The sequence below is a fragment of the Prenolepis imparis genome, unplaced genomic scaffold, assembly GCF_030444845.1.
Source record: "Prenolepis imparis isolate NDT839.2.m4 unplaced genomic scaffold, iyPreImpa1.0 SCAF_8, whole genome shotgun sequence".
NCBI classification, from domain to species: Eukaryota; Metazoa; Arthropoda; class Insecta; order Hymenoptera; family Formicidae; genus Prenolepis; species Prenolepis imparis.
The window spans coordinates 16716721-16730157 of record NW_028141166.1 but is presented as its reverse complement, the minus strand read 5'-3'; the positions used below and the strand labels follow the sequence as shown (position 1 = coordinate 16730157).

General features: G+C 29.9%; 3 protein-coding genes across 14 annotated transcripts in view; 1 reads left to right on the top strand and 2 right to left on the bottom strand.

The window, feature by feature from the left end:
- The window catches only part of Piezo (piezo type mechanosensitive ion channel component), a 30241-nt gene extending 25139 nt beyond the window's left edge, over positions 1–5102 (bottom strand). For 10 of the 11 annotated variants that reach the window (XM_083045019.1, XM_083045027.1, XM_083045028.1 and 7 more), the window contains exons 1-2: positions 4724–5102; positions 999–1091 (exon numbers count right to left, since the gene is read on the bottom strand). In XM_083045019.1, coding sequence (XP_082901145.1) covers positions 999–1062 — 64 coding nt within the window. In that variant the 5' untranslated portion in view covers positions 1063–1091; positions 4724–5102. The remainder of the gene's footprint in view (positions 1–998; positions 1092–4723) is intronic. The other variant, XM_083045030.1, reaches the window with a different exon arrangement.
- A 430-nt stretch (positions 5103–5532) lies between these two features.
- On the bottom strand, positions 5533–8241 carry LOC145939327 (peptidyl-prolyl cis-trans isomerase, rhodopsin-specific isozyme). The gene is made up of 5 exons (XM_083043562.1): positions 8188–8241; positions 7032–7236; positions 6746–6948; positions 6409–6548; positions 5533–5870 (listed from the first exon to the last, which is right to left on the bottom strand). Exons 1-5 carry the CDS (start codon positions 8239–8241, stop codon positions 5774–5776), a joined length of 699 nt encoding a protein of 232 aa, XP_082899688.1. The 3' UTR covers positions 5533–5773.
- Positions 8242–9007: 766 nt separating this feature from the next.
- Positions 9008–13163, top strand: LOC145939326 (carboxypeptidase B). 2 transcript variants are annotated; one of them, XM_083043561.1, is made up of 6 exons: positions 9033–9329; positions 9443–9637; positions 11069–11176; positions 11403–11536; positions 11618–12025; positions 12362–13163. In XM_083043561.1, the coding sequence occupies exons 1-6, from the start codon at positions 9059–9061 to the stop codon at positions 12722–12724; spliced, it is 1479 nt and encodes a 492-aa protein (XP_082899687.1). In that variant the 5' UTR covers positions 9033–9058; the 3' UTR covers positions 12725–13163. The 2 variants fall into 2 exon arrangements, with proteins under 2 accessions (XP_082899686.1, XP_082899687.1); XM_083043560.1 differs by lacking the exon at positions 11069–11176 and having other exon boundaries at positions 9008–9329; positions 12362–13158.
- Positions 13164–13437: the final 274 nt, after the last annotated feature.

Genomic DNA, 13437 nt, shown 5'->3' with positions numbered 1-13437 from the left:
AACTAATAATAGAAAAATTGATATAAAACATTAATTTCTATTAAATTTATTTTTTAAAGTATATTATATCTATTTACATATATATTTCTTTTCATCAATTATTTATATATTTGTATAGTAAGATAAGTGTGTTAAAATAAATAATTAAAATTAGAATTTGTTTTTTTATTTTGTCGGTTTAAATACACACACTATTTCTGATAAATCTATTTTTCATATATCTTTTAGCTATATTTTTTAATTATTATATTAATATAAAAGAAATTAACTGAAAAAGTTAATAAATTTAAAAAAAATAAAAGAAAATATTCCGAAATATAAACATTTCTTAAAATTGATAAATATTTACTGGTAGATATTAAAATACAAAAAAAAAATAAAAAATAATAAAATACGTAAATGATATATATAGCATACACGCAATCATCAGAGGAAGTTTTATATCGTGGAATGTACAATATTTTATCTGCTATCACGTAATTATTTAACTTAATTAGCATAAAACTGAATATGATTATGCAAAATATAAGTCAATCCAAGTCGAATTCCTTGATTCTTGCCTATTTCTTATTTTGTTACGAAATATGATAAACCGGTATTACTGGTTTTTCGTTTTACTGGTTTCTAAATATACATATTTATTATATTATATATAATAAAAAAAATTATGGTTATTAATCCATCAGAAATGACGATTGTTACGTGTATAATATCAATGATTATCTTGTGGTTTATCGTATTGTAATTTTTACTAAGGAAGTCGAGAAACATATTTAATTACAAAGAACAGCAATAACATTAATTGAGACAACAATAAATACGCAAAAATTATAATAGCTATTATAAAATGTAGTGCAAACGTGTAACAATACTTGGTGCTTTATTTTTATCTACTTGTATTGTTTCCCAATTACAAATTCCCGCAAGCCATTTATCGTTTGCAAGATAAAAGAGAGAAAAACAAACTAGAAAAAAAGAGTTATGTGAATGAGACTCACATCCGGCCAAAATAACTGGTAGAACGACCCTGAGGAGGGCCACGTTCAGCCAGTACTTCGTCATGCCTCGAGCTGTCTGGATAGCCTTTCACTCTGAAACAAAGAAGTAAGAGAGACGGATGAGTGGCTAGGTATATAATAAACTTGTGCGAGAACACTGTTAAAAAGCACTCTTAACAATTTCTGGAAATTTTATGACATAAAACTCTTTCGAATCGATAAAACTCTGCCGCAGTTGAACATCTTTAATCTGATGTTGCCAAGATACGCAATGCCGACATTCCGCACTGCGCTCTTCGCTTTATGATCGCTCTGTTTCTTTCAGATCTGAAACCTTTTTCATAAACCGGTTCTCATCGTTACGTTTTCACGTTCGTTGACATGTTCCTCAGGCTGTTGCGTCGCATTGCTAACAGCTCTCGTATAATTCTATTGTGTAGCCATAGTACGAATTGAATTGTTACAAAGATTCAAAGTTATTTACACTTATTTATATGCAGCAAAATAATTTTATCAATTTTATGTGACAATAATCATTAATTTTCGTCTATAATTTTATGATAATTATTATAATTTAAGTATAATTTAATTATAATTTATTAATATTTAATTATAATTTATTCTATTATTGGTAACAATTATACACACGTGTTATTCGACAGCTGCGTGCATAATGATTTGTTTTTAAGCTATAGGAACGAATAGCGGCTGAAAGTTTCCGAAATGATTCGCCATCTAAACAATTCTAGGAAAGCATGTTTTTGGTTGTGAGAGGATTCAGCAAAAAGAGGCGCGCCCACATTAATTACGAGCCAATTACATAGGGACGACATTGCTGAGAGGTGCGCCGGTTACGCTTTTATCGTATAAAGATGTGAGCACAAATGTTGTACATATGTGATAGAAAGAGAGAAACACATGACGTTGCGTGACGATATTATTTCCACTATGAGCGATATCAATCAATTTCGTTGTATAATTCTATGGGACTTGACAGCTACTCTTTCAAAGTGTCATGTATGTATAAAGAAGAAAAAAAAGTAATATGATGAGATGAAGGATGAATGCGGTAATTAAGAGTAATGTACGTTAATCGCTTTTTTTAATTGCAATGTTTGACTCGCCTTTTTTGCACGCAATTTGCAAGAAAATAATATAAAAGTAATAAGAAATATTATTAATTAATTTATTGTAAGATTTAGAATATTTTTTTGGTAAAGACGAGAAAATACATATTGAATGTCAGATAACTCGTAAGGCGCGTCTAATGGCTTTACTTATTGACTGCCTGTGGAAGACAGAATGGGTGCAGCACAACGTCCCCCTTGTGATAAATAATATCTAGATTGACAACGGTATATACATATATACCTAGTATGATTCATCTATAGATATAATTATTTCTCTTATCGAGATATTAAAGTTATTATTGATAATTTCAATATCTATTATTATTTCTTTTTACATTTCTCAATAAGTAACTTTTATGAGCTTACATAATTCAAAATCGGTTGCAAACAATAACAAATGTAACGCAAATGCCTATACCTAGATTACATATGTGTTACATGTGCCGTATTTTAATTAGCCATTTAACTTGATTGTTTGCGTGAATCGTTAAGATTCAAAGTATTCTTTTCAAATTCTATTCAAATGCACAGAGATGTTAGAATTCTATGAATAAAAAATATGCTTTTTATTTATAAATAGAACGTTTAAAAATTTTGTATATAATTACATAGTAATCAATGTCACATATATAATATACGCTATATGTCGTATATACAATAAGAATTATTAAGCTTATCATTATTTAAATTTAATTAATAGCATAAAAATTAGTACCTATATATAATAATAAATGTATTCTAATCTAAAATAATAAGCAGATGGTGAACTAAAATGTTGCTGAATGAAAATCGCCGGCATCTAGCGTAATTGATTACGCATTACCAATAATCGATTTTGTCTGGCTATTGGTGCTATAATGTGATAATTTATTTGAATCAGAATTATTTTTAATCAATGCTGTATAGTGAATATTTATTCAAATGTGTGTTATATTGCGTAAAAAAATGTAAACAACTCTTTGTGATATTATTTCGCGTATTTTTTTTATTTTATATTTTATTTTAATTTTTTGGCGTTTATTTTTCTTCTTATATGCCTAATATGGAATATTATATTTGGATTTAATATTGTAGTAACAATAAACAAAAAATACACAATTTGCATGTCGAGTTAATGTATTTTGTAAGCACATTATGTGTCGCATGTCACGAGGAGTTAATCAAGAAAATGCACAACTTTATTTAAGAAATAAATTGCGCTGTGAAACACACATTACACTAGATTTCTTCATGTTTTTGATAAACTATCAAGATAAATCATTTCAATGTTCAGAAATATTCTGTAACTAAAGCAAAATTATTTAACAATTATAAATTTTGTCTTTTAGGTTGATTTTTTCTACATAATTCTAAATAATTATCTAGAGTAATTTGATAAATATATTAAGTTAAAAATTTAATTTTTTAAGCAACAAGATCCTTTACCATGAAATTTATATTATTTTATTTATTAATAATTAATTTAATTTCAAAGTAAAATGTTTGATTCGTTTTTATTACTGTTTGAAAAAATTATTCAATAATAGCGGAATTGCGATTAAATTACTTCACTTTTCATGAGCTGCTTCACAATTCGCAATTCACTTTTTATGAGCTTCTTTATCTTACACGCAGTAATAATCACACGTATGCGTGGGAGTCTTTGTGTATTCAATTGTGCGATATAATTCGCAGATATCACCAAATGCAAAAGTGTATATGTATTTTAAACATTTTGCTTGTTTTAATCAATTACGAGTAACATCTTCACAACACATTTTATACAAAAATAATATTTGATGGTGTAGATAATGCAACCTTGAATTGTGCTTATCTTTTTACTGAGAATAATTGTTAGTATATTTAAAATTGATAAAATTTCTTTTTATCTCTTATATTTTATGATTTATCAGTTTTTTATTTTTTCTTAGTAAGAAACGAGTGTAAATATATAAAAAACTATATGAAGATTAAAAATATTGTTTTGAGAGAAGAATTTAATAGAAATTGTTTTCACAAAGCTATTTTTATTTTATGAATAGATCTGAATCAGCATTGCATATGATCTTGGCAATGACATATATTCACGATGGCTCATACTTCCGTTTACCATTATCATTAACAATGCCGGTAAGGTGCGATAATTTGCATTTGCATTGTTGTTTTACTATTTTTATCATTGATCTTTTTGGATGAATTACAAAATAAATCTCTACTGTACAGTTATTTATCTCTACACATTCTACTTTCTTATACATTTATTTATTACATTCCATTAGTTTGTAATCCATCCATCCATTTGTAACCATTAGAGAAGTGTTTACAAATATATAAGAAAGCAAATTCAAATTATTTTATTTAATGCGATAACAATTTATTATGCAATCTGGCAATCGTCTTCTTTGGTATATTATTAATTTATTGCTCGAACAAAAATCTCTTTACGACTCAAACAGGCTCGCATTATTTTCCAAACACTCTTTTTCTTCCTACTTTATATCATCAAAAATCAACAAATATTGGAACAGAAATTAGAGTCCAAACATTCCACAGATTTTCAACGTCAGCATTTTGTATCGAAGTAAATCATTGTAGTAAGAAATGCAATATGCGTACCTTATACGAGCACACTGATGCACCGTTTCAGAGCATCCCCTTTCAAGGGTTCTCTCCCAGCTGTCCTTAGGTCGATCGAACTTCAAAGGGAGCAACATACGCTTCCCAGCACACTTTCCAACAACTGCGGAAGCAACACACACTGTCAACCACTACCTCACTGATACATCTTGCGCACAATAAACTTAATTGCTACGTATCTTTTATGGTTTTATGAATGACAACTCTCGTGTACACCCACGTGTCATCTACTACCACTCTACTACTCGTCGGAGCATCGACCAGCGGTCGCATCTGATTTTAGCCGTTCACTGATGTCTGGCAACGTCTGGTTTGCCATCGACTAACTGACCATCCAAGCACCTAGCCAAGGCTAGGCCTGATACCCGCATTTACTGGCGTACAACGAGGCAACGTGGCCTAACGTGCATGCGCGGAATCTTTATGCGTCATCGATAATCTCGTATACTAATGAGATTCTTTTTCCTTCTATCCAATATTTCATTAACCATAGTTTAATTAAAAAATATTATTTTCTTGTGTTATTTTGAATATATTTTAAATTTATTTTTAATATATATCATTATGGATTAAATAAACGTCATAGCCATGTGATTCGTTCTTTATATGTTCTGTGAAATATCTATAGTTTAGGGCTATTACAAAATATAATAGGCATGAGATTAAAAAATATAACATTATATATTTTCTTCTTTATATTATCAATTTATTATAAAATTTATCACAAGAAAATTTGTTAAATAAAAGCAGTCCATGCCTGCTACGATGTTGTAATCTTCACAGAGATGGCGTCTAACGTGCCTTATTTTGTGTTACTGAAGAAGCATACTTGAGCTACCATATATCGGCTATACATATACTATACATGTAATTTTATTATGCGAATTATATATAAATTACATACAACATGTGTACAGTTGTCCATAATTTTTTTATAAAAAACAAATATAAGATCTTTATGGATAAGGTCATGAATCTGTTATTTCAGTTTAAAATTTAAATCAGTCTTTCATATAAAGACATTATCGTTTAGACATCTAACTGTTTCATCATGTAATGAAAAACTGCAAGTATCAAAAAGCTGAATCCCAATGGTACGCAGGTCGCTTTAATCCATGCCCATGCACTGCAAGTATTCATTTTAATCGCATTAATGAATCATAAATTTAAAACATTATGTCACTAAAATATTATTACTGTCTAGTTAAATGCAAACATTAAATGCAGCTTAAAATGCTTGCATATAATACATGAAAAAATATATTTTCAAACATACATCTATGGCGTGTAAGCGTATTGCAATTTTAATATCTACTTTTATATTTTGTATCTACTCAGCAGTCTTTTCATTCATGCAGATACATGGAACAATTAAAAATATATTTTTAAATGTCAAAAATATATTTTTAATTATTGTTAAATGTCGCGGAAAATATAACTGCCTGCAAAAAAGCATATAAAAATATAGTCGATCTTCTACATGAGATTACCCAACTAATTTATTATTGTGATAATTACGATTCACAAAATTTTTATACAAACATTACTAGTGTATAGCTTATGTAATTAACAATGGAACATAATAATTCCATGAATCTACGGAAGAGTGGGGAAAGGATATGAATTAATATAATATTGCGCGCATGGAAAAAACGTTAGATTACTCGTAAGGATTATCTGAGATAGTGTAACGTTCTGTTGGAAGAGTTCCACTGTCGTAGATTATTACAGGCACCAGTGGAACATCATCGCTATCTGTTTTCGTCTGTTCGATTTTGAAGACCACATCTTCACCGTTGACCACCTATGACAAAAATTATTTAAAATATGTCAGCAAGAATATGTTTAGCAAGAAACAAAATATATTTTTAAATAATAATAAAATAATAGTAATAAATTATTAATTATATATTATAAAACAATTATTCTTAAAATCATTTTTTTTATACATGAAACAAATTCTGTTACAAATATATTATTAGCGTGCATCTTATTTATTACTCTTCCAAATACTGTGTGATGATCATCTAGCCAAGGTGTTGCTACGGTAGTAATGAAAAATTGGCAACCGTTAGTATTCTCTCCAGAATTCGCCATGCTGACAAACAACGATCCGCTGTGCTTCACCTTAAAGGTCTCATCATCGAAATATTTACCGTAAATACTGATTGAGCCAGTACCGTCGCCGTTTTCGACGTCGCCACCTATAATATATATATGATTACAAGCACAATGATAATTTATATGCAATATTTAGGATTTTTTTTTATATTCACAGGAATGTGACCTTGTATCATGAACTTCTTTATCACGCGATGAAATTTGGTCCCCGTATATTTTTTTCCAGCTACACCGGTGGTAGCAAAAGTGATAAAGTTTTTCACCGTTTTTGGTGCGATATCGCCGAACAAGCCAATGATAATTCTTCCAACTGGATGATTGTCAATCATGATATCAAAATACACTTGATCGGTGACTTCGAATGTTTCCGCCTGAAACCGAATTAGATTTTCTTTTTTATTTTTTAATTTTCACACGTCTCTTATGCGACTGATATGCAACAAATATCAATGTCACTTTGTAGAAGAAAGAAGACATCAATGATAAGCTTAACAAAATTAATTGGCAAATTGAATAATTCAACGAGTGGAAAAATGATATGAAAGATGATAAGATAATTGTAAGTAGCTGAAACTGACAGAAGTGATACAGAACAGACTTATTAATTTAACACGTATTCGCAGGATCCGTGATGCAATGAGTTTAAATTGGTATATATTTGTAAAAGAATCGTCCGCGTGCAAATTTCTATATTTTTATTTTTATATACGTATTTTATATGCGTATGTGCATACGTTCGTTTACCAAAGCGTATAACAATTAGGGAAACCTTATACTATATAAAGGCAACACGTATGACCTATTATATATTTTACCTATCTATTCATTTACTATTATTATGCAATTTATACGTACGTGTATTTCTCAGATATTATATTAAACAAATAGAGCTTATCATAAAATAATATTCAAGTTTAATCATTTATATATCGATGTCATTTATGATTGATGTAAAGTCAACATTTTTTTTCATTGTCGGAATCACAAAATACCTTTTTTAAAATTAATGCTTAATCTGTGCAATTTAAAATTTCATCCAATCAAACAAATCTCGCAAATTAATTGGATTCTTTTCTACATTGAGTTTTTTATTTTATAAAATGTATACAAAAAAATGTTAATGTTGAAACATTCTTAGTCGCAATTTGATACAAAGTATATAGATAAAGAATTAATGTAATAAATGAGTGTATAGTTTCTACTTTGTATTGTCGGATGGTTAAGGTCATGTATTAACGGTATCCGAAAAATGCAGTTATGCCATTGGAAAAGGTATAATAAAATGTAATAAAGGTTTTAAGAGCATACACAGTAAATGGTACCTCAATGGTCGAGGCAGCAGTCACGAGAATAATGATCGTCAACAGGCACTTCATGGTTTTATGGTTTCACCTCAATTATGTAATGTCCTGAAATGATATGGACGTAACGCAGCACAGTTTTTTTTTATTAATCGCGGTGTAGTCGTGTTATAAGTTACAATCACGGTTGAGACGCGCGAGAACGACATGCAGAAGCTACGGATCTGCCCGCGATTTGTGCCGTCGTCGAGAGCTACGTCGACGTTCCAAATTGAATAAAGTGACCGTATATCAATGGATCGATTACGACGACGAATTCTTGCACTGTGCGATAGCGTTTAGAATCTACAGATGGTTGCATGACTAAAAAATGTAAATAAAATATAAATTTAAAAAAAATTACGTTCACCATTTTTTTCGAAATTACTTTGTTTTAAATTTATATAGAACTAAAATCATAGAAAAATTTAAAGAAACTCTGATAAAATATATACATATAAAACTAAATATATAGGTATATATATTGCATTGCAATGTTTTCATAAACTATGTGTCTATGTGTCTTTCAGAAACTATTTTTTTTTATCTTGTCATGGTTGTTTCATGATTTTATGAAGAGAAAAATGTGAAAACAAAAAAGAACAATTAATGACAAATTTATATCTATCAAAATTTTATTTCTACTTGTCGATACTAGATTTATTGATCTATTGATTTATTGCGTTAGAGAGCATTAAGCAATTTTATATTTAAAGGTCAATGATCTGCGACGCGTGATAATAGCGGGTTCGACAGTCTTCGGATCTTCGATCGAGGAGTCCCGTTATCTCCGATCATTGACCGTATTATAAAAGCTATGTATGCTCTTCTCTCAAAGACAGTTTTGGCGAAGATGAACAGCGAGGGACTGCTGCGAATAAAGTGTTCAAAATGGATGACACTGACAATGATGGCAATCATCGTCTTCGTCGTCGACGCGTCCATTCTCGAACATCAAACCAGAGAATTTGTGGATCGTAATATCACATACACACTCAGTGAAGGCAAGAAGGAATCGAAGGATCTTGAAAAACGAATCACTTATGAAGGGGATCAAGTATGGAGGATCCACAAAGAAAATAGTTCTGTGGACGAATTGGTGCAACGTTATGACGAATATGGTTGTACGTAATAAAAATTTATGTTTCAATGGAATCTCTCATTGCCAATTTAAAAGATTTATATTGTCGAGAATGATGGAAAAACAATAATTAAATGCAATTATTTATTTTAATAGCATATTCTATATGGTCTAATAATGTGTCGGCCGCTGATATTTTTGTGGAAAGAAAAAATTTTGACAATATAGGATCATTATTCAAAAGTTACAATGTGAAATATGAAATTTTGATCGACGATGTAGAACAAGCAATCAAGGAAGAAAATCCTCCGCTCACGCCAGATGTGCAAGAGGAGCTCGAAGGACGCAAAGGTTTGAGTCTTTTATTACTATTTTATTATAACTATGTTTTATAATTCTATTCTTGACATATTGGAAAATTTTATTGTAATTATGTTTGGGCGAGGGCGCGGAATACAATCTTGTCAATGAGAATAATGATTTTTTGAAACTAGTGGATGATTTCTCAAACAATGATGATTATTATTATTTATATGTAAAAAATTACATATTAATTTATCATACATACATTGCTTAATATTTTAAGTAGCATTTCTATTAATAGCTTAGGCAATCAATTATGGGTGCTTTTATTACTTGTGCTTCACTATTTATATTATATCGCTTTTTACCATTTTTCTTTGCCCTTCGAATTATTAATAATAAATAAAAGCATTAACTACGTTGTAATTGAATTTATTCGACAGACATTAATAAAAATTATGAAAGAAGCTATTGTTTGGTTGGTTTAGTCATTGGTTCAGTTCGTAATAAATAGTACAGAAAGTTCAAAAATGAATCGAAAGGTTATATTTGAAAATGAAATACATTATAACAATGTGTTTATTGTTAATTTTGGATTAAAATATTTATGTCAAGTTACAAACTGAATAATTATGCATTATGAAATAAGTTTTTCCTGAAAATTGTGATACTGTATTAACAACATTCTATTATATTCGAATTTTTAATTATTTTTTAAAAATAAATTAGACACGTAAGTATCTTTAGTATTTATAATAATCGAGACATGTATAGAATGTTGTAAATACTTGTAGATTAAACTATATATGAGTTTATGTAAATTCGTTGTTGACAAAATCTCGATCAGTAATTTTAATATACCAACAATTAAATAATCAGTCTAATAAATTTACTGTAAAAAGATAATTATTAAATTTTATTATTTTTTTACGCATATCGTCGTCGCATTTTTTATATCTGATAAACTATTGCGAAAGCTATAAACTTAAAGTGTACATGTCTCAAGAAAATGATAACATTGATAAGCGATTATTATAGATAATGTTTTCGAATTTCGAAGTTTATTTTTGACGAGAGGAAAGGGTCCAATATGAATCGAGGTAATCGACCTCGAGCGAATACCATCCGGTAACCCGGTTCCGCTTCAATGCTGATTAACATTAACAGTTATACTTGACGTGTGTGCAAGGTGTACGTAAAGCACGAACGTAGTTTTCGCACGTACATGCGTTTTGCATTATTTCGACGTTTTTTTCGCGATCGATCGATCCGATCTCGATGCCGTTATTCAGTAAGAATACGACAAGATTCGATTTCCGATTAAATCGTGTTCCATAAAAAAAACGCTTCAACGTTTGCATACACAACAACGCTATTGTAAAATCTCTGGATCATCGCGTCGCGAATTAAGCTGTATTAAAATAAATGTCAGTATCGTTAATTCCATTCGCCAAAGTGAGGCTTTTAGTCATTTTTTAGCTCGATACGCTTGGTGGCAGAGAGTCAGAAGTAAATATCCACGTCCTCGTCCTCTTCGTTATCCCGTAGCTATTGTATACGGTGGAGGTGGTCCTTGGCATTTTAGGGGTGAGCTTCTCAAGCGCGGATAAAATCCGCTTCGTCGATTCAGAACGATGCTTCGTATGTATGTATGCACGAGTATATCGAAGTATTTCATAATAGCAAATAAAAAAATGCTCTCGCCTTATGTATCTACCCTATATCGAGCTGAATTTACGAAGCGGTTGTAAAATAAGCGTACAAAGGGACAGGACGTACAATCTCTGAATAATCTTGAAGCTATATGCATCAGGTCATCGAATGGAGTGGACTACATATCATCCAATGGCTGATATATATGGTTATTTGGATTTTCTCGCTCAAACTTATCCTGATTTTTGCTCCGTTCAGACAATTGGAAATTCAATTGAAGGTCGCCCCCTTAAGGTATTATACTTGCGCCTAATTTAGACATCTATGTTTCGATACTGATAGAGAGTTTATGAATAAGATTTATTAATACTGTAGGTCCTAAGAATCAGCAACGGTAAGCCGAATGCGCCGGCAATCTGGATCGATGGTGGCATTCATGCCCGTGAATGGATATCACCGGCATCTGTGACATATATCATCGATTATTTGGTCGAAAACTGGAGTCAAAACTTGGAAATTGAATATTATATTCTCCCTGTAGTAAATCCGGACGGATATATATATACTCAGATGGTTGATCGTTTATGGAGGAAAAATAGAAGAAAATCTGGCTATGCCGGTTGTTCTGGTGTTGATTTAAATCGAAACTTTGGATATCGATGGGGTGGAAAGGGTACAAGCAATGATATTTGCCGTGAAACATATTCTGGCACAAAACCGTTTTCCGAGCCAGAAACAAGCGCCATTAGAAACTTCTTTGACATCAGTTCAGCAAATTTCAAGGTTGGTTAACATATTTCATATTCAATTTGCACAAATTTTAATTTACTTTGCTTACATTGCTCTATATTTCTTGCTTTTAAAGATACACTAATTTATAACATAAAAATGCTATTAAACATTATTCCTACAAAAAAAATATTATAAGCACATTTCACAAATTTTTAATTAAAAACAATACTTGAAGAGATAGTAAAATTATAATAAACTTTTAACCGTCTACATTCTAGACAATTCAATCTTTCAATCTTACATTTTAATTTTGTATGAAAGTTCGAAATGTGTGAATAGTTATAAATATATATGAACATTAATTACACTCTATTATTTTTCTCTTAGGCGTATTTGACTTTTCACTCTTATGGACAATATATTTTGTATCCATGGGGCTATGATACACGTCTTCCACCCGATTACGTTGAGCTTGACAAGGTCGGTCGCCAAGCAGCGACGGCTATGAAAAAAGCAGGAGGTGCTGGCAGTGTTTATACAGTTGGAAACAGTGCAACAACACTGTATCCAGCTAGCGGTGGATCTGATGACTGGGCAAAGGCACTACTTAAGTTAAAATACACGTACACTATCGAATTGAGAGACACTGGAAAATACGGGTTTATCCTCCCTGCTCGTTATATTATTCCTACAGCAAAGGAAGCGCTTGCCGTGGTAGAAGTAGTTACAGAAGCTTGCAAAACGGCGTAATTAATAATCAAATTATTAATTATGGATGTAAAATTGATTGAAGAATTATGGATGTAAAATTAATTAAAGAAATTTGAAAAGATTCTTATTAGCTATTCTCATATGTTATTGCATTTTATAAAGTTTTATGAAAACTTATATAGAGACGAGGATATCTTTTATTTTTTTAAATTCAAATTATACAATGTATTGTTAAAATCTATAAAATTTTGCTGTTTTATAATATTTTATTATACTTTGTAAATAAATCACTATAATTGCAAAAAATTAATTTACAGCTACATGGAATAAGAAATAGGATTTTTAATTTTGTATATTTTCATTGTGTATTTTACAGCAATTATATATCTTCAGATATAAATTTTAAAATTTTACCATATATCTTTTATAGAGTACATATCAACGAATGTATAATTAATAAAATTATTTAATAACTGGTCAACTGGTCGATAAATTATTTATTATCATTAATTACAAAAATTCGATTAAAGCAAAAAACAAATTTGTATTTGTAATTTTTTATTTGTACTATTATATATAGTTACAAGTAAATATAAATCTTAATATTTAAAAAAGTATATTTTTTAACAAGTCTATACTAATCTTTAAAATAAAAGCGCTTGTATATTAATTATCAAATAAAATAAAAATACTACATTTAACACACACACACACACATACATATATATGTAAGTTTCCTAGGCTTTTATGCA

Bases quoted from the DNA above. Each gene is read 5' to 3' on its own strand.
- LOC145939327 (XM_083043562.1), bottom strand. From the start codon at position 8,241: ATGAAGTGCCTGTTGACGATCATTATTCTCGTGACTGCTGCCTCGACC. The intron at 7,237-8,187 runs GTACCATTTACT...ATTCGGTTTCAG, and splicing joins CTGCTGCCTCGACCATTGAG to GCGGAAACATTCGAAGTCAC. The intron at 6,949-7,031 runs GTCACATTCCTG...TATATATTATAG, and splicing joins AAAGAAGTTCATGATACAAG to GTGGCGACGTCGAAAACGGC.
- LOC145939326 (XM_083043561.1), top strand. From the start codon at position 9,059: ATGAACAGCGAGGGACTGCTGCGAATAAAGTGTTCAAAATGGATGACA. The intron at 9,330-9,442 runs GTACGTAATAAA...TTATTTTAATAG, and splicing joins ACGTTATGACGAATATGGTT to CATATTCTATATGGTCTAAT. The intron at 11,177-11,402 runs GTGAGCTTCTCA...TATATGCATCAG, and splicing joins TGGTCCTTGGCATTTTAGGG to GTCATCGAATGGAGTGGACT.